At 32.4% G+C, this 26,933-nt stretch overlaps 1 protein-coding gene across 2 annotated transcripts in view; it reads right to left on the bottom strand.

The window, feature by feature from the left end:
• Nucleotides 1-1,423: 1,423 nt before the first annotated feature.
• LOC123692208 (glutamate receptor-interacting protein 1) overlaps nucleotides 1,424-26,933 on the bottom strand; it is a 204,395-nt gene continuing 178,885 nt past the window's right edge. For both annotated transcript variants that reach the window (XM_045636910.1, XM_045636911.1), the window contains 15 exons: nucleotides 25,452-25,661; nucleotides 23,922-24,166; nucleotides 23,204-23,496; nucleotides 22,742-22,917; nucleotides 20,860-20,952; nucleotides 18,623-18,779; nucleotides 17,687-17,913; nucleotides 16,763-16,908; nucleotides 16,271-16,613; nucleotides 15,872-16,030; nucleotides 15,537-15,668; nucleotides 14,743-15,231; nucleotides 13,940-14,139; nucleotides 12,284-12,391; nucleotides 1,424-2,790 (listed from right to left, as the gene is read on the bottom strand). In XM_045636910.1, the coding sequence (XP_045492866.1) occupies nucleotides 2,719-2,790; nucleotides 12,284-12,391; nucleotides 13,940-14,139; nucleotides 14,743-15,231; nucleotides 15,537-15,668; nucleotides 15,872-16,030; nucleotides 16,271-16,613; nucleotides 16,763-16,908; nucleotides 17,687-17,913; nucleotides 18,623-18,779; nucleotides 20,860-20,952; nucleotides 22,742-22,917; nucleotides 23,204-23,496; nucleotides 23,922-24,166; nucleotides 25,452-25,661 (3,050 nt within the window). In that variant the 3' untranslated portion in view covers nucleotides 1,424-2,718. The remainder of the gene's footprint in view (nucleotides 2,791-12,283; nucleotides 12,392-13,939; nucleotides 14,140-14,742; nucleotides 15,232-15,536; nucleotides 15,669-15,871; nucleotides 16,031-16,270; nucleotides 16,614-16,762; nucleotides 16,909-17,686; nucleotides 17,914-18,622; nucleotides 18,780-20,859; nucleotides 20,953-22,741; nucleotides 22,918-23,203; nucleotides 23,497-23,921; nucleotides 24,167-25,451; nucleotides 25,662-26,933) is intronic.

Below are 26,933 nucleotides of genomic sequence, written 5' to 3'. Positions count from 1 at the left end.
AGCTATTTTTAGGTTCTATCAAATGGATGCCTTTCCACTACACGGTAATGGACCCAGTGTAAAGGTTAAAGGCAAAAAAAATATGAATGAGTGCTGAAAAACATTTTTTTATGTACAATATTTTTAAAATTGATACAGGTTATTTGCTTAGATAAAATTAAACCAATGCTGTAAGGGTTATAGCCTATAGGTAGGTATACTGATTTTTTTTTTACCATCATCAACCTTTGAGAAAGATCTCCTATCTAAAAACATATTACGTACGTCGCAGATGTATTGTTTATATGAATAAAATGATTTAACCTTTGAAATATTTATTTAATAAACTAAATAATATAATAAGGTTATTGAACAATTGAAGCTACCCAACCTCGTCTTCTTTTTCATTTATTAAACGTAGTCGTGCGGCAAATAGAGGACTTCATCTGTTTATGTATTAAAATTTATCCATATCGGTTCATATTAATTACATTTTGGTCTCTTTTCTAACTTGAAGCATAAATAAATATAAGAAATATATTATATAAATGAAATTAATACAATTTTAGTATCTGTACCTTCTGCCGGGTAGTGGAAAAGCCAATGTCTATAAAAAACACTATCAGTCTGAATCAACAACAATATAACTAATTTCAATATTATTTATACATAATATATAGTGTGTTAATATATTTATATTACATACATACTAAAACAATCATTAATTTTATCAGACAACAACGATCAACCATTTTCATACAAATTTCATATTAAATACATTATGATTTAATAAAGTACTTAAGTACAATTTAAGTACGTATACTAGTTTACAACTTACGGCTTTACTACAAAATCGTTATTATTACGAACTACCCGCGCCAATAAAAATACTAATAAATTGCAGCCCTTGGCAGTTGTCTCGCTCTAACATAAGTAATGCTTAGCATTCTATCTCGTTCGCACGACATGAATTTTGTATTTCGATTCTTTATCAGCGCGGGGTATAAGAGACAAATTAGTGGAAATTTATAGAAATTAGAAACGCGATAAGCTTATATTTTAATTAATTTACAATTACTTTGCCTAACAAATGCTAATACTAAATAATAAACGCATATTCGTGACAAATATCCGTAGACCTAAGTTTTGTGGTAAGGCCGCTAGTGTTTACAATCTAGTAGGTTAAAGTGGAAAACCTGTACATTTGAAAATTTATATATTTTACATCATTATCTAATATTTATCCTATTAGTGCTGATTTACACAGGGTCAGTAACTGATACAAATTCGAAGCAAATCAGTGCTGACCCGAAAAAAAACCCTGTGTAAACAGATTTGAAGTCAGTACAGAGGCTTGAAGTCTAAGTAAACAGTTAAAGTCAGTCGCGGCGCCGAATTTCGGTGCCGCGACTGACTTGTCTACTGACCTACTGTAAATCAGCACTTACGGAATATGGTAAAAGTCACAAAAATAATAAATGTAACAGACATTTGGCATGATTCACAATAGTTGCCAGAATCTATTTTGAAATATAGCGCAACACAATTTAAAATGCTATATTTTCGGAAGATTTTAGTAGTACAGATAGCTGGTTGGATGAAAGCCAAACCGAAATGCAGTCGACGATATCTGAGCAAGTTAATTTACAAAATGCATTGTCACAATGAGATTTTGTTGCTGAATAAATGATAACAAGTATAAACTGTATTGTATTGCGCAAATAAGATACATCTGATTTACAAGCAGATCTAGGTACAGTTACCTAATATTCAACTCTTTCTTCGACTATATAGAGTTGCAATTGCCATAACAAAAACAGGCTAAATGAATAGTCATATAAACATATGAATAGTCCTTGTGTGCGTGACAGTACAGTTAATATTCAACTCTTTGATCGACTATATACAGTTGCAATTGCCTTAACAAAAATAGGCCAACTGGGTTTATCCTTGTGTGTGTGACATTAGAGTTAATATTCAACTCTATGATTGAGTCCCATAGAGTTGCAATTACCATGGCAAAAATCCAACTGGTATCCTTGTGTGCGTGACAGCTATAAGTATAACGTATGCATTATTCATGTGTTACAAATTTTTATGTGCTTGTAAGGGTTATAACCCAACTGTTGTTGATATAATATATTTGTCTATGCTTGATATTTTTGATGAGTTATCTAAAAAGGTCATCAAAGAAGGTCTAGGGAAGCGCGTTCCATCTTAGACCACATCACAGCTTAACATCAGACGAGATTGTGGTCAAGCGCTTCCCTATCGACAAAAAAAAACATTTTTGATAGATTCACAAATCTGGACATGGCGCCAGTACTAAAAAATCTTTACAGGCACTATGGAAATACATCTTAAAATAAACATTCAATTATTACAATTATTATAACCTATATTTAACACTCGTGGAATCATAAGGAACACTTAGAATTTACATATCTAAATTACTTCGTTAGTTACTTTCAAATGAATATTCTGTGATATATTTCTCTATCTCCTTTAGGTACCTAAACTAATCAAAACACACACTTATTAGGCTTGAAAGTCAAAATGTAAAAATTCACACCTTATCATAATAATCACCACATAAGCTCACTGCACAATATACATAGCTGATAAAATTACTTTGAGCACCTACACTTTTTACAACTATAATACGCACAAATAAAATATGCATACAATCACTTCATAGTTAGCACATTTGAGTGTCAATACTTATAGTCGGGTTATACCCTAAATAGTTTTTGTCACTATACTACTTTCACTGGGGCTGGAATTGTCTTCTATGCGGATGTTTTTGAGGTCCTGAAAAGAAATTCAAATATTAATAATGTAGCTAATAATTTTATTTTATTACTAGCTGTTCCCCGCGGTTTCATCCGCATTGCTGTCGGTCTTAGCATGATGATTATTATTATAGCTTCCCTTCCTCAATAAATGGGCCACCTAAAATACATTAAATTTTTACAAATCGGACCAGTAGTTCCTGAGATTAGCGCGTTCAAACAAACAAACTCTTCAGCTTTATAATATTAGTATAGATAAAGTTGGTGAAAGGTCGTTCTTGAAAAACGTTCATTCACACATACATTAAAAATAATTAAAATAATCAGTAGTTACCATGACAACTTGACTTATAAAAAATAAACTACCTACATATCCGTACAAGGCGTGAATAGGTTGATAACTCGACTTGTATGAATTATTTTTTAATTGAAAATTGGCATCTGGATCACTTGCTTTATCTATACATATAATAAAATCGTAGGAAAGTCAAAACTGTACATTGAATATTTTTTTAAAAGAATACCTGGGCCGTGATCTATAATCGATATAGAAGCCAAAAACATAGTTTTTAGAATTTTTGTCTGTTTGTCTGTTTGTCTGTTTGTCTGTTTGTCTGTTTGTCTGTATGTTTGTCCGAGCTAATCTCGAAAAGTACTGCATAGATTGACTTCAAATTTTGTCTATACATATAATAAAATCGTAGGAAAGTCAAAACTGTACATTGAATATTTTTTTAAAAGAATACCTGGGCCGTGATCTATAATCGATATAGAAGCCAAAAACATAGTTTTTAGAATTTTTGTCTGTTTGTCTGTTTGTCTGTTTGTCTGTTTGTCTGTTTGTCTGTATGTTTGTCCGAGCTAATCTCGAAAAGTACTGCATAGATTGACTTCAAATTTTGCATGAATATTACTAACAGGTCGGGTGAGGCTATAGGCTACATATTATCAAGCTATCACCTACGGGGGAGGAGTTGTGAACCTTTATTTTTCTTACGTATTCCGTGTATTACGACAGCGTACAATCTAAAGACTCATGTTTAAATGTTGGTTTCGAGTAAGCCATGCTATTATCTAGCGTTACAAAATAAAAACTATGTCATTTACGTAATTTGGGCAGAGAAACAGTTTAATGAATTTAGTAGTATAAAGACAAATTAGAAACAGCGCCATCTATTAAATGTTATAAAAATCAAATCAATTTACACGTTAACTATTGGAAATTAATAATAATCAAATGACGCATATATAAATGTTGTTTGACAATATCTATATTGACACTATAAAAATTATGCCATTTAAGTAACTTGGGAAGAGAAACATAGCTTAAAGAATGTAAGTTGTATAATGTTAATTTTGTAACAGCGCCATCTATGAGATTTCGTAAAAATCAAATCAATTTACATGTTAACACTACTGAACACAATGTTAAAAATTAATAATTTAAATATAATTATGTTATTTATTTATTTAACTCTTTAACCCATATCTTCCGTTCCCTATAAGATATATTTCGTGTAAATAATAAACTACATTTTTTAAAGTGAGGGTAGATGTTTATTATTTTAAGTAAAAATAGACACCATTATCTACAGTTAATCTAATGATTGTGTTCCAAAGAGTATACTAATATATTGTTGTGTTCATTAGTTACAATTTTAAAAATCTTCGTGTTTTATAAATTTACTAGCTTACCGCCCGCGGCTTCGTACGCTTTGTCTAAAACCTAATAAATTATGTACTAAAACCTTCCTCTTGAATCAGTCTATCTATTAAAAAAACCGCATCAAAATCTGTTGCGAAGTTTTAGAGATTTAAGCATACAAAGGGACATAGGGACACAGAAAGCGACTTTTTTCATACTATGTAGTGATATTTATAAAGCAATTGAATGCCATAAAACCAAAAATATCAAATGCAATCTTCGTGTTTTGTGAATTTTCACCATCATGCGTTCCCACAAAAGGTAAGTTGTTACTTACAGGTATTTATTGAAATGAAATGAAATGAAATGAATGATTCTTTTTTTATTTTGAGGTGCATTGGGAACAGAAGTTTTTGAAAAAATTTTATTTGTAAGTAGCTTTTTTTATAGATTTACAGTTAACTTTTGATTTTTTTATTTACAGATTCAATGCTAATAAAATTATATCGCCTTTGGAAGACGATTTCTGCTGATATTTTTACTACACCACTTGAAAATTGATGATTTGATGATAAAGACAGTAGCAGCGAGGATTAAGTGGAAATTAGTAATCATCCGCTTCGTCAATTTTTGACTGAAGTTAATGTCCAACGTCCAATGGTTCAATCATTGGAAGTATCTCGGGAAATTTTGGAGGATATTTTTCAGGAAGGAGAGGAGGGGCAGCCAACCACATAATATCAAACTACTACGTTTTAGCACCGAAAAAATTTTTATTGCCAAATGAAACGTAAATTTTGCACTCACAACTTTACAAGTAATGTATTTATTTTGACTTTGCGGTTATCTGATTATAATATTTATCGTTATGGCTATCGACGTACCGACCGTACTGGGATCAGAGTAGGTACATGATATACAGTTCATCATCCAGGATTGCTTAGAGCATTTTCACACTGAAAAAGTTGTTTTCTTTGAATCGTAGTTGCTTCATTTATTTATTTTTAATCATTTTACATAATATGTTTTATATTTTATAAATATATCATTTTCATTATTTAAGTAGATAAAATAAATTATGTAACGGTTTTATAAGAAAACACATTATATTTGTTAGGCGACGGTGATTTCTTCCAAGTTCCAGGCAAAAGATATTCATCAGCTCAATAAAATTGAACAGTATGTTGTTAGTTATTCTTTAGATTCACAATTGTAATGAGCATTTCCGCATGCAAGTTGTATCGTAGTTTAGATATATCATAGTTTTTACATATTAAAGTTCCAACAAAACCCTCAAATTTTTTAGTAGAGTTGAGCAAGATAATTTGAAAAATGTGCCGTGTTAAGTATTATAGAAAAGGTTAGTTCGTTGGTAATTATTATTTCTTCTTCATTTACATGTTGTTAGTAAAAATAAACTTTAACTAACAGTCAAAGTAGTCAAAGTATATTTTAACTAATACTACTTAATATCTATTATACTCATGTTCAGTATTTATCTGTATTATTATTGCTTGACAATTAATATATTTTCATGTCGTATACCAAATTATAAACATAAGTTTAATATGTAATTAGCTGGATTTATTTTAACACACTCACAGACTTATATTTTATGTTAAATGTTAAAAGAGTGTTAATATGTAGTGTAAATCATAATACATTTTTTCACAATTAAAAATAATCCTTTTTTCTGATGGTGTTGGCATTGAATTAAACCGCGCTGTCGTTTCGTTCACAAAAAGTGATGTTATGAGGAGCATATTCGGTCCTCATAATATCATAAAAAATCTGTGCGAAAACAATAAACACGTGTGAGGCCCTCACGGCAGATCGGGGCGGTCTGACGCGAAGTGGGGACAGCGTTGTCACTGTATCGCTCTAGCCACGCTGGTCAACAGACTTATTCGTTCCCGTCCGATTAGGGCCCTTCTGGCCTCCTCCACTCAAGCGACAGCTCAAGCCGAGGTTCGTGGTCCCCGTCAAGGGGGGACGCCCTTGTGCATGTCGCTACCAGGGTGAACCTTCAGTTCACCCCCGCGTCCGCGTTAAAATGTAGAAGCCCTTCTGGCTAACATTGAGAAACACCACACAAAAAAAAAAAAAAAAAAAAACTTATTCGTTAGTTCAGTTTTGTATTAAGACCGCTGTGACATCCAACCCGTGAGACAACCAAACCCGGTCTGATTACAGATCATTTTCTGTATAGGCGATATTAACGTAGTATGTTCTTTTTGTAATGCTTTAAAGTGTAGTAAGGCGAGTGGGCTTTCGTTTGAAGATACACCGGAACCTTTCACAAAATCACTACTAGAGGAACATACTGTGCAATTAGCGTTTAGCTACTATTATGTATTCTGTGGTGCAATGTAAACTGTTATTAGACAATATTCGCTCTTATAGTAGTGCGTTTCAAATGATCCTTTGGTGCTCAATAATTAATTAATTATCAGAAGATCCGTTCATGCTTACTTTTAAGATACAAGGTCAAGTTTACCATTTGATAGGATCCCTTTTGCCTGAAGGCCAAGCTAAGTTTGTTTAAATATATTTTGTATTCGACTACAACGAATAGTGGAATACAAGAAATCAATATTTCTCAAATTTAAAACTGAACTCATTTCACAATTTTAGAACAGGTTAATTCGTATGTATGCAGTTTTAAATCGACATTAGAAGCTTTTCCTCAAGATGGTGATATCGGCACTCAGGAACTCCCTGGACGTGTTATAACGCCCAGGCCACAGTATTACAATTTTTCCTACAGTAGGGCGACGAATGTATTTTCGCATAGCAACGGAGGGGAACTCGCGGGGGGTCAAGTGACGCGGGCCACGTACCACAAACATGCTTAGTTTGTGGTATCGAGCGCGAAAGATAGTCATCGTGTTTTTAGTAAAGTTACTATGTAAACTAACGTAATTTAATACTTAGGTACATATTCTATAATGGTGTGCTCAAACTGTTAATCTACATTTAATTTAGATTATTATTTGATACTAAGTAATGTAGAATTTAAACCACATTCATGTTTTCTTCAGATTTTAAGATTTTCTTATCAGAGTGTTCAATTTTAAATTTTATAAGAGACAATAATTAAGAAAATTTTAAAATAAAGTGTCACGTATTTTTTTTAAACGACGAATGACGAAAAACGACCTAATCGCGAACGAAGTCGCGGGCAACAGCTAGTATGGTGAATAAATGACTAAGTCGACAGGTCCGCTTTTAACGCACACACCCAACTTGTGAATTTTTGAACAACTCTCTACTAATGAGTAATAATATGACATCTGAAGATATCAAAAATTTATTTGATGAATAATTGAATAACTGAATATGTAAAGTTAAGCCTGCCATTTATTTAATGAAACTAACAAAATAACTCGAGATATTTAATTAATCACGCTACCTATATTTGCGTGTTCAGTAGTACAAATCGAGTTGTCAACTTATTACCGCATCAATAGAGCGATATATTATCTGACAAGTAAACCTATTAGTGCAGTCATTTTAGGAAGTTCACCTCAGAATTCGAGATATTAACACCCTAAAAGTTGTCTCAAAACCTACATATGGTAGGGTGTAAGTGTGTATTAAATTTCAAGGTCACAAAAATCGTTTTTTTGGAAATATCAAATATCTCGTTTCCTATGGGTTTTTTTTGCTATTTGTATTTATTTTCAATATTGTAGAATAGAAAATTCTCTACAAATTTTGTTTGAAAATTTTTTTTATACGATGAACCGTTTTCGAGTTAAAGGGCGGAGAGCGCGCGGTCACAGCATCATTTCAGATCAACCGGAACTATCAATGATTATAAATATTTGTCAATTTTTCTTAACTATTATATTATATTTTATCATGTTTTTCCTAACTTATCCACTTTTTATTCAGTATTAATTTATTTAACACTTACCTGCCCATGTACCTAATTGCAGAATTGTTAATGAAAATATAGGAATTTATACAGGGTTACCGGGAAAGTCGTACAGAATATTGAAGGAGGTCATTTCTGATCGAATTGGTCCCATAATATGGTATCCGAAACCTAACCGTTATGGAGATATTGAATTTTAAAGACATATCATAAAAATCTTTTTCTTTTGGCTTTTCTATCACTTTTTTTTGGATTGGAGCTACTAGGGCCCGGTTTATTTATGTTTTCAATTATAAGACATGCCAATTAATAAAAATGACGAACAAAAACTGAACCTTTTACTAACAGCTTCATAAAACTGCTCGACAACAGTTGAAATTAAAGGATTTCCACTAATTGTTTATAATTTTGAAGTACTTTTATAAAAAAAAAAAATGTATGGCACTTATCCTGCAAGTAATTTTATAAACTTTTACGTTTTTTTAGCTATTCAAAAAGGTATAACACTTGCTATTAAATAGGCCAAACATTGACAAAATAACAGTTAAGTAAGCCAAGACGAGTCAAAATTTGGATGGGATTAAAATGGGACCAATTCGATCAGAAATGACCTGAATAATAACGTCCTTCAATATTCTGTACGACTTTCCCGGTACAATACAGGGTATTTGAATTTTAACCTAATTAATATTAATAACTTCTTACATGATGAAAAAAAAAACAAATTACGAATTAATCTTTTTATTAAGAAATATCATTTATTTTTATTGAAAGTAAAAAATGGAATAAAGGGTACAAAAACTACAATTTATAATTTTAATTATCTTCTTCCTCTTCATCGTCATCTTCTGGCTGCTGGTAAATTTCAAACTGGTCTTCATTATCGTCTTCAACGACATTTGCCTCAAGTTCTTCCATGATTTCGGAGTCAAAGGTTCCATCTTCGTTAATGTCGCTCTGATATGGTAGAGCATTGAGACAAGCTTGCCCATTACATTGGCCACAAGCTAAAGAGCATTGCAAGCCCGCTTTCCTGCATCCGCATCGCGAACCACAACCACTCTTGCAGTTGCAGAAAATTGCATTTTCGACCGGAGGCACCGGTTGACCTGAAATGATGCTGTGACCGCGCGCTCTCCGCCCTCTATCTCAAAAACGGTTCACCGTATAAAAAAATTTTTCAAACAAAATTTGTAGAGAATTTTCTATTCTACAATATTGATAATAAATACGAATAGCAAAAAACCCATAGGAAATGAGATATTTCCGAAGAAAGCGCGATACAACCGATTTTTGCGACGGTGAATACATTTACAAGTCGTCAGTGAACGACTTGATATGTCTGTTTTTGTTATGATAAAAATCAAAATAATTAAATTTTATGTAATAATCTGAAACGTCGTTTCTTATAAAATATAATGCAATGAAAAAAAACAAAAATACAAAAAAAATGGATTTACCAATAAAAAAGTAAACTTCAAAAGGCTGCCCTGTAAAGTATGCATTTTCGACTTGTCAACCTATTCACGCCATGTACGGATATAAAAAGCAGATTCCTGAAAAATGTGACTACTCTATTATTCACAGTCACAATTGAAACAGTAGTCATAAATCCCTCTTTGGCAGTCATAAATATGTGACCTTCCGATTTTTCTTGGGTTTGATAAATCTTTCCGATTTCCTGATCAAAATTGCAAAGTTATTTGCTTATTTTCAGTAGGTACATTTTTAGTAGGTAGGTAAAACAAAATACGAAAATATTTTGTTTTCCACATGGTGACGACACCGCCGACATCACTTATGTTCCACTCAACATACGCCATATGGCGTAACTGCACGCTCATTTTTTATTTGTTTTAAAGTGAAACGTATGAAATATGCATTCGTGTGTGTTACGATATTGTACAAATAATACAAATAATACGGAAAAGTGCAAAGGAATAACTTTCATCGGTAAGTACCTAACTAGATAATAATTTTTAAAACTTAGAGCAAAAAAATGGTGCACAGATTTTGTTCGTTAGGAGACACTCCTCCATAAGTAGTAATATTATCTCAATGGTTTTCCAATAATTTCCTAATTCTCTTTAATTTTTCTAGTTGTGTAAGTCAAAAGGAACATCTTCAATGGTATTTAAAATAATCTCATACGAACACAATTTATATGCAAAAATAAATATTAAATATTTCATGTTAAAAAGCTTCCTGAAAGCTTTCATCTTTAGAAAATGAATAACTGGGTTGCTTTAAACATTTAATATATTTCCCATTTACTTTTGCCCGATTTGTTTCACATTTGAATAATAAAGAAAGCCGATGGCTACAAACGAAAATATTATATGGGTTAAAAGAAATTGGTTAACCATTGATCCGTATAAATGTTTCTTTGAGAATCTGTAAGCTTAAGCTTATATTAATATTTGTCCTATTTTTTATTGAGCATACATCGCATGAGTTAGGAAAACCAATTTGCGAATTCAATTTTCTTTACTACATTGAAAACAAAAACCTTTTTTATTTTTTATTCCATCTCAGTAATGGCCGAAAACAATTTTTGAATTTAGAATATTAGGTGCGCAAACAAGATATGAAATTTCGCGCGAATTTTAACAATTATTTTTTCGTAATTGAAGTTAGCTTTGAAAATATTTTTGTGTAATATTTTAACAAAAAGTTATCCAATATACGTATTGAAAAATGTGTAAAATATTATGATGATTAATTCATGATTGTGATAAGGTTCTGAAATAAGGCTTGTGATTGAATAAATGAAAATTAGGAAAATAAAGGTTTGAGAAGACATATTATTTTTAAAGAGCAGTAGATATTTTCTCTTATATCAATTACTTACATATTAATATTTAATAAATTATTACAACATAGTTTTATTTTTTTAAATCCATTTATTTGTAAAGAAAAACAGTGTATTAACAAAATTTATACTATAAAAACGACGTGTGGCACTCGGGGACTGCCGCGGTAAAGCTATTGCATGTTATGCCTTTGTAGCGACACCTCGCTCTGAATCGCGCAATCGAAATTTTTTCGTTACAGAGCTATATATACAACTTTCCGACATCATCCGGGCCTTAACGGCCGGCTAGTCGAGTAGACTAGTCGTGAATTCTCTCTTTTTCGATGGAGGAATTCCACCTTCCTTCCTCCACACCTTCAAGCCAACACCTCCGGCCTCCGCCCGTCGGAGTGGGGGAGCGTAAGGTTTTTCGTTACGGAATTTCTCGATTCGGTCCCCGCGCTCAAGGCCCGCGATAGAAGCTATTAAATAGCTTAATAAACAACATAGGGTAGTACTAAAGTATAAACAAACATTAATGTGATACTGAACAACATACAAATAATAATTAAATGCGTGATTATATCATGGATAAATTGAAAGTAATTTAAATCCATATTTTTACCGATAATGATGCTTCGTTTAAATCAATCAATATTTGTCGACGAGCAATCATAATATTTCCTTTTTAATTATGAAAACTTTTGCTTAATTTAAAACGTGTGTAAAATATGGTGTATTGATACACTTTTAATGATATATTTTCATAAATAAACTTCATTATATAATATATCTTAATTATTATTAATAGAACAAATACGTTTTAATATTACCAAATAATTGAAAGATCACATAAAATACAATAAAATGATTAACTATGAAAAATTAAAAGATAACTTTTATACAAGTGACTGTAACAGCTTTTCAGTATCTTGGATTATAGACGAATCGTTAAAATGATAAAATTATAAGTTTTCAATATAATTTGATTGATATTTTGGTTATACTAAATTGACTGACAACTTAGCACAATCGTTAACGCGTGAGCTTAGAATGACTAATCCTGGGTTAAATTCCCGGTGAAGAAAATAACTAGTCTAGTCTCTAAAGATACATACATCTACGAAACAAATGTATGCATAATAAATATGTTACATGCATATTTATGTCATAGATTTACTGACGATTCTTACCCTAGAAGTGGCTAGCCTTTGTACGACTATTTCGAGCCGGTCACCAGCTGATGCGATCAAAGGCACGGTAAGGCAGCAGTCGTAGTCGACAGTCCGGGTACCATTCACCTGTTATATGATAAAAAAATACATAAAAACGCTTATAATTTCATGTACTTTTACTCTGTTTAAAATATATAAAAAGAGAGCTTTAAATCTAATCAAAATGTTTATTGTACATCAGACCGTCTACGAGATATATATCTATACATATAATAAATCTGTAGAATGGTCAATTCTGTACATTGAAAATATTGAAAAAATAAATACCAGGGGGTGTTACTGGATCGATACCAAACCCAAATATGTGATTAAAAAAATTTTTGTCTGTCTGTCTGTCTGTCTGTCTGTCTGTCTGTCTGTCTGTCTGTATGTGAAGGCATCACGTGAAAACTAACGGTTCGATTTCGCTGAAACTTGGTATAATTATACCTTATTATCCTGGGCGTAAAATAGGATACTTTTTATCGTGGAAAAATACGTAGAAAAAAAATAATCTTAATTTTTCAGTTTTATCCATAGACGTTGTTCCGTAGAACCGCGAACACATGTTGCTTATTATTATAGGCCTAGCCGTATTTGGGTCCAATAGATATTTATAAGATGTCATTGTCAGAGTTACTCAAAATGGAGAAATAAACCATCCACGCGAAGACCGACATCCGCGCGGACGGAGTCGCGGGCGGAAGCTAGTGAGAAATATAATTATGTATAAAATTAAAATTTCTGTAAAATACTAAATGCATCTGAACAACACGCATTAACAGTGAACTCTTTTGATGCTTGTTTCAGAATTGAAAAGTAACACGATTTTTATTTTATTTTACACAGTTTAATATCAATACAATACCGACCGTAATTCTGAATTAAAAATGAAAATATATTATACACATTATAATTTTAATTTCAAACATTTGAAATATCGCCTCTACTCAATTAAACGAGCAAATATAAAGTTTTTAACACTTGACCCGAATTCTAATTTGATTGATTTACTAATGAAGTTTTTTCGTTCTACTAAAACTAATTAGTGATTTTATAGCTTCTTGGTTTTGTTTGTTTGAGACTTTCAGGATGCTAACTAGCTGCGCTCCGCGGTTTCACCCCCGAGGCTCCGCTCTTGTTGGTCTTAGGTACCGTGATGATATCCTCGATGAATGGGCTATCTAACACCGAAAGAATTTTGCAAATCGGTCCAGTAGTTCCTGAGATTAGCGCGTTCAAACAAACAAACAGCTTATAATATTAGTACAGATGTTTTTAACAATATGAGAGATAAGTAAGAGATGCCAGCTTTTCGCCCGCGCTTGATCATTCAAACATAAGTTATCATACTATTTCCCTAAAATTCTTCTTTATACAAATAATAATTCATCCAAGCAAGGTGACACATAATATAAATTATTACCAGAGTTATTAATCGCATCGCATCGCATCGATCGCATTTGATAGCTTCTCTATCATAAGAGATGCGATCAAATGCGATCTGTGAGTCATAACAATTCGTACGTAAAGTATCAGTAACAATAATTACACTATAGATAAGTTTTATAAATCACGTATATAGCTATCTGAATATAAGTAGGTACTTCTATAATATATAATGTAATCGCTCACCTGAAGAATCCTATCATACGGCCTCAACATCCCCACAATATCAGCTGGCCCACCCTTCCTTATCCTATTGATGTATACACCCCTCTCATATAATCCGTCAGACACAGAAAACCCATAGTCGTCATAAATTGCGTCTTTATATAGAATCACGTGGTGGACAGATCCACGTGCTGGGGATAGTGTTTCACTGCTATATAGACCTGTAAATAAATTAAAATTAAATGTACGGTTTTTCAATTATTGTTAAGAACTTTTCAACTGAAAACATATAAAAATAGGCATTATCTGTAAAACATACAAGGACGGGCATATAACACATTTTGAAAATAGTTGTTAAATACGATATTTGACGAATAAGCATAACTAAGAATAAAAAAAAAATCAAACCTAACTATTAAATAAAAACGTTTAATATTCATTTCAAGTATAGTATACATAGAAAATACTTCTGGTACTAATTTTTCAGTAAATAATTTTTCTTCGTAGCTATCGAATTACGAAGAAAAATTTTTAACTTTCAATATTTTCAACAACTTTCAATTAGCCGAACAGTCGAGCATCTACTACAAAATAATCAAAGGAAAATGGCCAATTTCAAATCTTATTTGCTATTGAATAAAATAAGGTAAGGGTCGCGGTTATATTTAGAGTAGGACACGCTATTAAATATTATAATTACTTAGTTAATTTTTTATCAAAAAATCATTCAGTTTTTAAAATAATGTTCCCTAATTAATCGAATATTTATCCAAATGAAAATTGCACTATTAAGTCTTCATATTCATAATATTATCGAAACTCACCTGGCACATCATTTTCATATATCGGGCTTGAAAATTGAAAACTCGAACCGGCCACATTTTTCATAGGTGATTTCTGCGGCGTTGTCACAGTATATATCCCATTATTGAGGTAATCAGAATCCCAATTCGGTCGCCTTCCTTTCGTAACCATACTGTAGGGTCCCATTTGTACGTAATCACATTTACACGACGACCTTTCCATGTTATGTAACTGGCAATCTTTCATATTACTCGTCAATATTTCGATTTGCTGTACATCATCTTCTCTTGTGTTCTGTTTCTTCATCGTATTCTCTGGTATAATACAAGTGTTCTCGTAATGAAAAGTCTTAAGTGAATTATTAAGCGAATAATTCGGTAAAGGCAGATCTTGGATAAATGTATTAAAATTGGAAGCCATAAGTTTGTCTTCGTCTGTCGGGGAGTACGGTTGCTTATCTATTATTCGAGTCTTGTCTGGAACGGCGTATTCGATTACTTCAGAATTGCCTGCAAATTGTGAATGAAAAATTTATGAAATAGTCTCTATACAATAAACAAAGGTCGATTGATGGACGTTATTTACATTATGTGTTGAAACGTTCGGGATAAATTTGGGGATATTTAACGCCGTTTTCTCAGCTGAGTAATTTTGAATGAACTGTGAATTTGAAGCTTTAAATTTTATATTTGTAAATAGTAGGATGCAATTATTTAACTTATATTTTATCAAATATTTTGGAATGTATTTACATTACATCCAATTCAGTCATCAAATCTTAATCGGTTGTATTAAATATCCAAGTAGATCATACCACAAGCAGCGCTAGTGCGAACAGGGGTGTTTTGGTCCCAGGATTCCACGGCACTATCATTGGAAAGCCCTGGACTGGATGTGGAATGGCTGGAGTCCCTAACGCTGGATTCGCCGCAGTCTATAACGGCTCCTAAACATTTATTAACTGTCATATTTTTAAGTGTACAATGTACATTGAACAAATTCTCAATTGATGTGTTTGGGAAAAATATTCGCGCAATAATTTGCCATTTATTTCATTACGTCTTTATCAAAATGTATGGTAGGAGTTTAAGTACTACTAGTATAAATCTTACATAATAACAAAGACCTTAATTTCCTAGAATAACTTACCTCCAGTAACTTTTCTGCACAGTTGCAACTGTATTCGTTGTCCACTTTGCTGTAGAAGTTTAATTGCTTCTGATAATGGCTTGTTGAGGACGCTTTCACCGTTTATACTTAATAATTCATCACCAATTGCCAATTTACCACATTTTTCTGCTAGACCACCTAAAATATTTAGAAAAAGTTTTAAGTTTTGATAAACAATTCGATAACATCTTTATCATATACAAGAAATAAAAATAACAAGGTCAACTTGGAGAGATGTAATAATATTCAATTAGTTGAATTAATGTTGTAAACTGTTACCGATATATTTCAAGAAATCTTTAAAATGAAGATAACAATAAATTTGAATATACACATAATTAAATTTATTATTTTCAACAAAATATACTTTTTACACACCTTCAATTAGTCCACTTAACAAAATAGGTTGAGTTACATCCTCGCTACCAGCAATCGTCAACCCCAGAGGACCATTAGCCTCTTGCCTTATAATCTCTGCCATAAACACAGCTGTTTCAACATGTCTTCCATTATCTTTCCCACAATTATTGGGACTATTTGTATGGCCAGAATCTTCTTCACTATGAATAACAGCTTTTGTTTCTACACTACTAAAACTTTGAAGCGCTAGTTTAGCGTTGTGTTTATGTATGTTCGACCAATCTTCTGTCAAATCACGTTTACGAATTTTCAAAGTTATTATATCTTCTGGAGAGTTTTGGAGGATGTTGAACGCTGTGTCCTGGAAATTGTGGTTAAACACTAAATACTGCTGATGATGTCAATAATCTACTATATTAAAATAAAATATTTGTGATCGGGATTTCGATATACAATTTCTTTTCATAGACAAAATGTACTGTTTGTTTGTGAATTGAACAAAGTTATTACCAGTGACAAATTATGAAGAGGTTGTCCGTTGATTGCTAATAACTGGTCCCCAGCTGCAAGTGCTCCGCTCCGGTGTGCTACGGACCCTGGCTTGATATCTGATATCACCATAGGTTCTTCGTTACTTAGTAACTTTTGTTTACATCCTATAAATTCAAAGAAAAAGCGTTTAATAAATGTCCCGCTTTTTTGCATTGTGGTCATTCTTATCATTCTGCCATTAATATTATAAGTAACTAGCGGTCCGCCCCGGCTTCGCCCGTACATATTAACGTTTTCTCTACATAAGAACCATCCTCGTACTTCAAGGAATATAATAAAAAAAGAATTATCGAAATCGGTTCAGCCGTTCTCGAGTTATGGAATTACAACGAAAAGTGGCATTGATTTTTATATATTAGATAGTTTTTGTAAATGAATTTATCTTTAGCATACTATTCCTATCCACTAAATGACTAACACATCAACACAAACGTTATCATTTCCTGTCTAGTGGGACGACGACTGATCAATGAATTTCTAAGAATACTTTAAAGATTCTAATAGATTATTACCCGATATAAAAACTGAAACGATTTTTTTATTCCATGAAAATTTTAAAGTTATTTGTGTAGGTACTGATAGATTTATTAGTAATGTTTCTAAATTGTTTAAGAACAAATATATTTAATTTTTAGCTGTACAGTATTCAAATGCTTTGATAAGAAACTGTTTTAGATTCTCGTCTCTTTAACGTATTTTTATAGTCCTTAAGAACTAAGAACGAAGTTTCATACTATGTAGAAATGTCATTTAAATAGCAATTAAATTCATAATCTCTATTATTTTCAAATCATTTAAAAACATCTTTTTTCATTTCATTGCTTCTATTAGCTTTAATGTAATTTTCACCATTTTCATGTACTATAGCTAAAATAAACTTACCAGTAATAGTAACTCCTAAACTAGCGGTGGTCTTCGCCAGTTTAACATTGAAAACACCGCTAGAAGCTTCTATAGTATTGGGCATACTGAACTCAACATTCAGGGTGAGGTACTTAGGATTGTGCGAGTCATTCCTCCTCTGGAGTATTTCATTAGCAACGTCTATGGTGAGGTTCTCATGGCCATTTATGGACATGACTCGGTCTCTGATTTGCAAGCAGCCAGATCTGGTGAAAAGAAACTACAGATTTAGTATGGGAAGTGGCGTCTTTTAACACCAAACTTAATATGAATACCTCGTAAGTTTTGTGTAATGCACTATTTTTATTATAAAATAAGATATAGTAGATGGCCGCATGATAATAAAAATAAAATTTTGTATCATTGCCTTTTAATGCAATGTTATTGGCTAATAAAGATTCTGGAAGGTCATTCGCCTCTGTTGTTGTAGAAACTTAATTAGTCTACGAATAGTTTGGATTCGAATTATTATTGGAAAATTTGTATTCAATACTTGTTAATCCGGCCATTGACATCTGTTACAGAAGGTGATTGGTATTCACAATCAAAAGACGAGACTTTTTCTTTATCGTACTAATATTACAAATGCGAAAGTTTGTGAGGATGGATGGTTGGATGTTTGTTAATTGTTATTATTTCATGTAAAAACTAATGAACCGATTACAATGAAATTTGGTATGTACGTAGCTGAAGACCCAGAATAAGACATAGGCTAATCGCCGCCTGCCTAAATCAAGTCTATGGATAAATACTTGTTTATATAATATAATATAACATTTAGTTCATTAACCTGATCATTAACCTTAACAAGTAACTTGTACTATATTTCCTTGAAGAATAAACATAAGTACTTTGAAAATATTATCTCCTATGAAATATTTACCATAAGTAAGTTTATTAGTTCAGTTTGCTTACCTATAAGCCGGTGATTGCGGTGCAATATGTGATAAAATCAGACTCGCGTTTTCCTCATGTACTACCAAGCCGCTGTTCTGCCCTGGAGGCACTTCTAATTGTATGTTCAGGGACTCCGTTCGGCATATACCCATGTTCATGTAGTTCTGTTGATTATCTGTTGGATGGAATATATATTATTATTTTAGATTGATTCGCTGTTAATATACCTAGAAGATAATATGTTCTATTTTTTTTTCTCAAATAAACCGGCATTAAAATAATTATTGTAACATGTGTTGCAGTTCATTTAAAATATGATAGAGTTAATTTTTATTCAGATTTTACTTGAACAAAATTAATTGAATATTACATAGTATAATATATTATATAATATAATAATATAGAAATTAGGGATGTAACGATACATGATTTTGCCGATACGATACCGATACCGATATTTGTAGTAATGTATCGGCGATACCGATACCGATACCGATATCGATGGCTTGGAAAAAAAAATAGAGAATTATGCATAAAAAGTTACCAACATTTAACAGAGACTCAACTGTTAATCGTATTCTTTTAAATAAAAACGCCAAATCAAAAAACAACAACACCATTTATTTTAGTATTATTATTTTACAAAGTCAGCTTTAAGTAATACACATACAATCAGTACCTAATAAAAGTTTACTATTGGTAGAGTATTTTCAGAAAACAAAGTGCGCACGCGCGGGCGGCCTCCCGCATCGTTCATTGGGCGCGGTTTTTTGAATTGTTTGATATCGGTATCGGTTGTTTTATTATCGGCGATACCGATACATCGGCTTTCCGATTATATCGGCCGATATATCGGTATCGGTATCGGTATCGTTACATCCCTAATAGAAATACTAACGCGTTATAAACTTTCTAGGAAGTATAATGTTTAAATTCTTACACAGAAGGAATTTCAAGTAGTCTTGAGTGAATCTCCAGTGTATAATAAATTCTCTTAGCTTACATTAGTACATTCATTGTTTTAAAATCTATCAATAAATAAAAATATTACAGTAAAATAAAAAAATGCATTGTTTTTAATAAAACAAAGTATACCTAAGCCTCTATTCTACGAATAAATACCAGGTACAAAAACATACGTTATAAACAATTTTGTTATTCCAATGAAATTTATCATCTCGTACGGAGAAGTTTGTTGATTTTTTCCGTGATGTTGCTTTCAGTATATTAAATTAATAAAGATAAACGACTGGAGTTATACAATAATACATCTATAAAGTACAGAATTAACAAGATTACAGGCCTAAACAAACACTGTGTGGATTCTAACGGTTGTTTTGGACAGACAAAATATTGTTTGAGCTAGCGAGTTTTTGCAAAACGCTGCCGAAATTGTTATTCTTGGCAATAAATTTTCTAAATTATTCCAGCCTTTCCTGGTTTTTGTTTAAGCGTCTTTTTGTTGTGATTTATAATACTGTGTTTTGTGCCTTGGTAATAAAACACATATTTAATAATAAAGTTCTAAGCTGGTGTGTGTTTGCGAAAAAGTTATTAATTATTAACTTTCTTTTAACGCAGACATCAATGGCCATTATGGTTAAGTGTCATCTATAAATCTCTATAAGGAAAAAAAATGTCTTACATTATATATTATATAAAAATTAAATATAACATTTATTGAGATACGTTGAGGGACAAACTACGTTACGTATTTACTGTTTAATATATTTAGGTAAAACATTCTAGAATACGTAAAAGTCTATACTGCGATATAAATTGTGGAACCCACACTAATAATAATTCTAGTTAGAGCCGATTTTTCAATCCTTGGTTAAAATTTATCCGTCCAATAAAGTATATTACACGAACATATTAAAATGTCACCTATAAACTGTCAAATACGGGCAATTACAATAAATTTTGAAATGGTAGTTTAATACGTTATTAGATGAATAAGTTTTAACCAAGGATTGAAAAATCAGCCCTTATACAAAAAAAAATCTTCATGTAAAATGTGCCGTCAGCACATTACAGTTTACTTATTGGATCATGTATCATGTAAGATTAATATATATTGGCATTATGTTAGTTTAGTTTGTAATTGAATGCAATATAAAGAGGTTGCCACTCAGTTGTTTTATTTTGCTATCCAAAATATATAAAGCCGCTACATATAAGTTCCTACAATAATTGTTATGTAGGTAAATACATTAATATACAAAAAATCATAGTAGATACATAGTAAATCTTACCATAATCATCAGGGATACCCAGTTTTGGCATGGAACTCTGTCGAAACCGCTGGCGATGTTTCTTGGGGTTCAAAGTACCGGATATTGAGTTTTCTGTAAAATATAAAACATTGGTAACTGTTCAAAACAGATTCGTTTGAATCCATCATAAAATGTATTTTTATATTTGAGCTTTTCCGCTTCAGTTGCGGAAAATAAATACAGAAATAAATTTATCAATATTTTTCTACTGTAATTCAAAATATGCTAAAGTTTGTAGAATTTAGGGGAGTAATAAACTTTTATTAGTCCCCTAAATTATTATTTAAATGAAGTTGGTAAGTACCAATAACACATTCCTTATTATAAATACGTAAGTATGTAATACTCAAACTTGTGTAACTCAAACATATTTTCCTTCCTGATTACATAACACAATATTTTTCAAAGAAGTAACTTCAATACCTCTGATACGACAGTTAAAGCCCTGACCATAGAACCGCCTAAGCTTTTAGGCTTTTATCTATCACCTCCATATAGGTTAATGGAACCGTCTCTATAGTGGTTAATCTCGGATAATAAAAAACAACGACTACCAGGCAGGGTAATCACCTACTTGCCCGCAAATCTCAGCTAATGAAGGTTTTCTATTTACAAGCTTAAATATCGAGGTACATTTATTGTACTATTAAACGTTACTACCAAACTTATTAGTTAGTTGTTGACTATTTATTGAAACCATTTAAGCGGGGTCTATACAGAGCGAGCATCCTCGCGAAGCCATTGCTGCAAACACCTCGGTCAGTGTGGACGTGGCTCGGTCGAGGAAACACGTGAAACTCAAAAGCACAATAACTTCTTTTTTATTCATTAAACTTTTACGAGTGTCTTTGGATAGGCATTTTTAAAACTATCACCGATCCGGATGTTCGCTTCTACCGTGAAGTATCGGCAAGAAACTCAATATCTTTGTCCCTATAATACACATTGTTATAGCGAATACACAGAATTAAAATTCATGGGCTGCCTATTATATTGTTGATTTCATGTAATTTTATCACGAGCCTCTATTTCCTCAGCCGAAGCACGTCCGATCGAGATCGAGCTGTTTTGCGTAAATATTGCTTCGCGAGGCTGCTCGCTCTGTGTGGTCCGCCTTATAATAAGGAAGTTATACACACTTCTTGAACAATATTGAACCCAAGTTTCCATGTTTCATCCCGCTGTCAATAGTTTAGAATCTGTAGTTTGGTTTATTTGAACTCATGTACCATACATAAATTACGCGATAAAGGAGCGAGAACTCTGTTCAAACAGTAAACCGGTAATTATAGATCGTTACTTATTTGATTAATTCACTATTTATATAGGATCGATGGATATATAATTTTATTTCACTGATATAATATAGATATTGTTCGTGTCATAAATAGGTTTCGATACTGACATTTACATCCATACTTTTAATATTATAAATGCGAAATTAACTCTCCGGGAGATACTGACACAAAATTTCGAGTCATTTGTCAGTATCTCCCGGTCTACTGTCTGTCTGTCACTCAATCACGCCTAAACTACTGAACCAATTTTCATGAAATTTGGCATGGAGATATTTAGATACCCGAGAAAGGACATAGGCTACTTTTTATCCCGGGAAAATGACGCAATCCCGGAAATCCCACGGGAATGGGAACTATGCGGGTTTTTCTTTGACTGCGTGGGCGAAGCCGCGGGCGGAAACCTAGTAAAACCTAAGCAGCACACATATTAAGGTGATAATTAGGCACAATATTATAACACTTACTTAAAGTAAATTTCACAGGACCTTTAAACCACCAATCATACAACAGATAATATAAATCAATCTACCTCTGCATAAAAATTATAAGTATAAAACTCCTACCTCTAGGAAACCTGCCTCCATGCGCCAGTATATGCCGTGGAGCGATATGCAGCCTCGTGTAACCAGGCTCGCTGTTTTCCAAATAGCACATTACTTCTTCAGCTGTGTAGTTGCTGCCTTCGATCACGTGGTCGTCGAAAGCTAGCAGCTGATCACCAGGATGAAGAGCACCACATCTACCACGGGTGGAGTATGAAGACATAATTAATATAATTTAAATAGAAACGCAAAAGTAATTTATGCCTTTTTGAATCAACGAATATTCAAACTCAATAAAAATACATTTTACATGCCTAATTTTACAAAATGTCTTTATCTTTCTTAATATTCCTTGACAAAATTCAAAAAATACATGTTAATCATAACGTGGAAGACTACGCAATAACTATAAACGTATATAAACTGCTGAGTTATGAAAATCAACGCATGTTCATTAACGCAAATGATACACAATCCCCTCACCTGTCACTAATGCTAGCCGGTAGAATGCTATCAATATAAATAGCATTGGAACTCCCTACACGCTGATACGTATCCGACCCCGAACTGTATACGTCATCAGAATATCTTTGATTACTCAGAAATAAACCCAGGTCCTCATTACAGGGTCTCTCGATCTCAATGAGCAAGGGTCCGGTGGCCAGCTTCACGGATTCCATGATGGACACGTCGTATTCGATGGTCAGGCTGGTTACTTGGGGGCAGTTCTGTAGGATCTGATGTACTTCGGAGAGCGTTTTGTTTGTGAGTGATATCTGTGGAAAAAGGAAATGATAATAAAATTATTATCAACACTAGAGACTCGAAGATTAAGTAACTAGTGAAGGTAGTGATTGAATGAATGTAGAGATAGATAATTTTGCTAAGCCATACAATATTTATAGAAATTTTGTGTTATAGAAATCATCTTATTCAAAAATCTAATAATATATAACTTTTATATAATAATACAAACATCTGTTACCCTGTCTATTGCCTATTTATACAGCGCGCATAGCAGATTTACAATATTCAAAGTTTATTGTAGTTTTTAAGCTTCTATTGCCATATAAATAATAATTAATCATCGAATATAGCATTGCATTAGAAGTGTTAACATTTATGTTTATCACAATATATCGCTTATCCTAAATCTACTAAATAATTTCCAACTTACTCTACCTTTGTGGCTTCAACTTACATGATCAACTTTCAACAGACGATCCCCAGGTTTTATTCTAGATGTGTTATACGCAGCTCCTCCCGGTCTAACATGGGTCACTACCAGAGGTTGAGCATCCAGTGACCGGCTGTTCAGAACCAGATCAGCGCTGGGAGCAGAGTTCTCTGGGTGACCACCTCGTATAGTGATGCCAAGGGAACCGTTTATCTTCTCTACAGGAACTTCCGCTAGCTTCGTTGTTATGTACAGGGAGTTTTGGGATGCTGTAAGGAAGTTTCATGTTAGGATAAAAATATATTATATATAACTAGCTTACTGCCCGTGGCTTCGCCCGCTTTCTCTAAAACGATTTGAGATTTAAACTATCCTATCTCTCAAGTTGGATCGAACTGCATATGGTGTGCCAATTTTATAATAATCGGGTGGTTTATGAGTCCATTGAGGACAAACATTGTGACACGAGATTTATATATTTTAAGATAATAAATAAAAATTAAATAAATTTAAAATGTTAAAATGTAATGTTGACTTAATGTTAAAAAAAAGTATTACATTATAAATATTAACAGCTTTGTTTAGAAAACGATAACGTTCACAAGGCATGCTGCAACGATTTTTAATTAATAAAGGTTGTATGTGAATTAATGTGTTTGTATATTGTATACCTAAAATATTGAAATAGACATAGACAAACATTTATTCACAAAAATAACATACATTACAACTGACAATCACAATAACTAAACAAAGAAAAATACGAATAAAAAATTTGTATTTCTTTTTGCATTAATTCATTAAACATTTCAGGATACTTCTCTTGATTTGAGATCTATAAATAGAGCTATATTTTCGTTAACCTACTTAATCTTCTACCAAAATATATCTATTGTTTGTATATCTGTTCATATAACTACATTAACATCATATCCATTGTTAAAAATACAACAGGAGCACGCCTGCACCAAACATTTCCTAAAATTCCTCGCTTTACGAGAATACTTAACCGAGAATAAATATTTTTTGGCCAACAGTAAAAGGAAGCTTTCGGGGGCTCAACAAAAACAAAACGTTAAACACAGGCCGCGTTTACGGAATAATTAACATCAATTTGTTGGGAAGTTGGGTGAAGTCAGTTTTTGTACGGTTCTATGATCAAAACCTTTATGTGTACATTGTAATTTAAATTTTTTAAGATACTAAGAGACATGTACCTATTTGTTAAATACCGATACAGCTACAATTTTTATAGGTTAATAGGGAAAAAATATTGTAATACTACAATTGTTGCTATCTGCGTATGCTCATACTTAATAATATATTGTTTAAGGATTAAAATTGCTCAGTTCTACAGCGCATGAAAATCTGATGATAACCTTTGAGAAAATTGATTCTTATTTGTCAAATGCTGCCTATGCAGAACAATCAAACTTCCCATTTCATATATGAGTTCTAAAAGCGCGCCCTAACTTAATTCTTAGGCTACATTTTCGCTTACTAGCAGGCTAGATCGTGGTCAAGCATTTCTATACTTAAGAAAAGGTATCTTACCATAGTTAGGCATATAGTACTCCACTTCCAGCGACGCCCTCTCTTCCACGTTATCCAATAAGCGCAATACTTCATCATTGGTGAGCCGTGCTGTGGAGATGCCATTGACGCTACAGATCCTGTCACCTGGTGCCAAGCGGTCTGACTCGTGGGCCACGGAGTCTTTGGTGAAGCCCACTATGGATGGTATTACCCCTGGTTCGGAACGACCTGGAACAAGAGTAACTAATAAGTATTTTTTACTGATTTATGTGTAGTTTATCATTATGTTTTAAATCACAGTAAATTTATTTCTTCCTTCTTTCTTCCTCTCTAATCCGCGGGCAAACCCGCGGCAAAATCAAGCATGTCTTCAGTTTGTTAACCTATGACTTATAGCACATTAATACTGTAAAGTTTCATCAAAATCCGTCCAGTAGTTTTCCGTGGAAAAGTAACAAATGTACATCCATCTTGAGGCGTTAATTATTTGTAAGGTTTTTCATTTATAACAGGCATTCTCAAGATAAATTAATTGGACGTGATTTTTTGGTTTTGTAATATTATTAGATAAGGTAAATTTTGCAAGTCAATATTATTTTTTACCTCAAAGTAAGGACCACATCAAAATTGACACACGTGTAAACGTAATAAAATACAATTATTAAGGTAAAATTTTTGTACAATTTTTAAAGAAATAATTATATTTTGTTAAAATACGAATTTTATTTATATTGCAAGAACAATATTAATTTATTCTGAAATTACTTTTCCTATTTCCAGAATCTCGATATTTTAACATTTCTCTGTTAAATAGTTCAAAATAATAAAATTAAAACTTTATTTAATAAAAGTGGGTTATGTCATTAAATTAAATGCAAGTTACATCAAAGTTAAACAATAAACAATAATAGATTTGCGTCATCCCTTTGATTAAGCTCATTTAAATGAACACAATCAAATACTTTTCCGATTGAAAGTTTAAAAATATTCTAAAAACGTTTGTGGCTTCCATTAAGCCCATTAAAGTATTGTTAATTGAATTTTAAAAGCTGAAAAATTGTATATGAATTGCGGATAAAACTGTCACCGACAAGTTTAAAAGCCTTTTTTAATGAAAAACATGATGTCAACTTTAAATTGGATCAAATTTTGCATATCACTACATAGTATAAAACAAAGTCGCTTTCTCTGTCCCTATGTCCCTTTGTATGCTTAAATCTTTAAAACTACGTAACGGATTTTGATACGTTTTTTTTAATAGATAGAGTGATTCAAGAGGAAGGTTTTAGTATATAATTTATCAGGTTTTAGACAAAGCGGGCGAAGCCGCGGGCGGTAAGCTAGTAATGTATAAGTGTTTATAAACTCTTCTTTTGTTGGCGTGGTTTTGGATTATAAAACCTGGTTTCCTCACAGGTGATACAGGACGTTAGCATAACTATAGAGATTTCGTTTCATCAATCTATACAAGTATTAAGAATGTTTTCGTCGTGGTTACGT

This window comes from Colias croceus, chromosome 6 (genome assembly GCF_905220415.1).
Source record: "Colias croceus chromosome 6, ilColCroc2.1".
Taxonomy (NCBI): domain Eukaryota; kingdom Metazoa; phylum Arthropoda; class Insecta; order Lepidoptera; family Pieridae; genus Colias; species Colias croceus.
The sequence above is the reverse complement of the archived record's forward strand: the minus strand, read 5'-3'. Positions and strand labels throughout refer to the sequence as shown.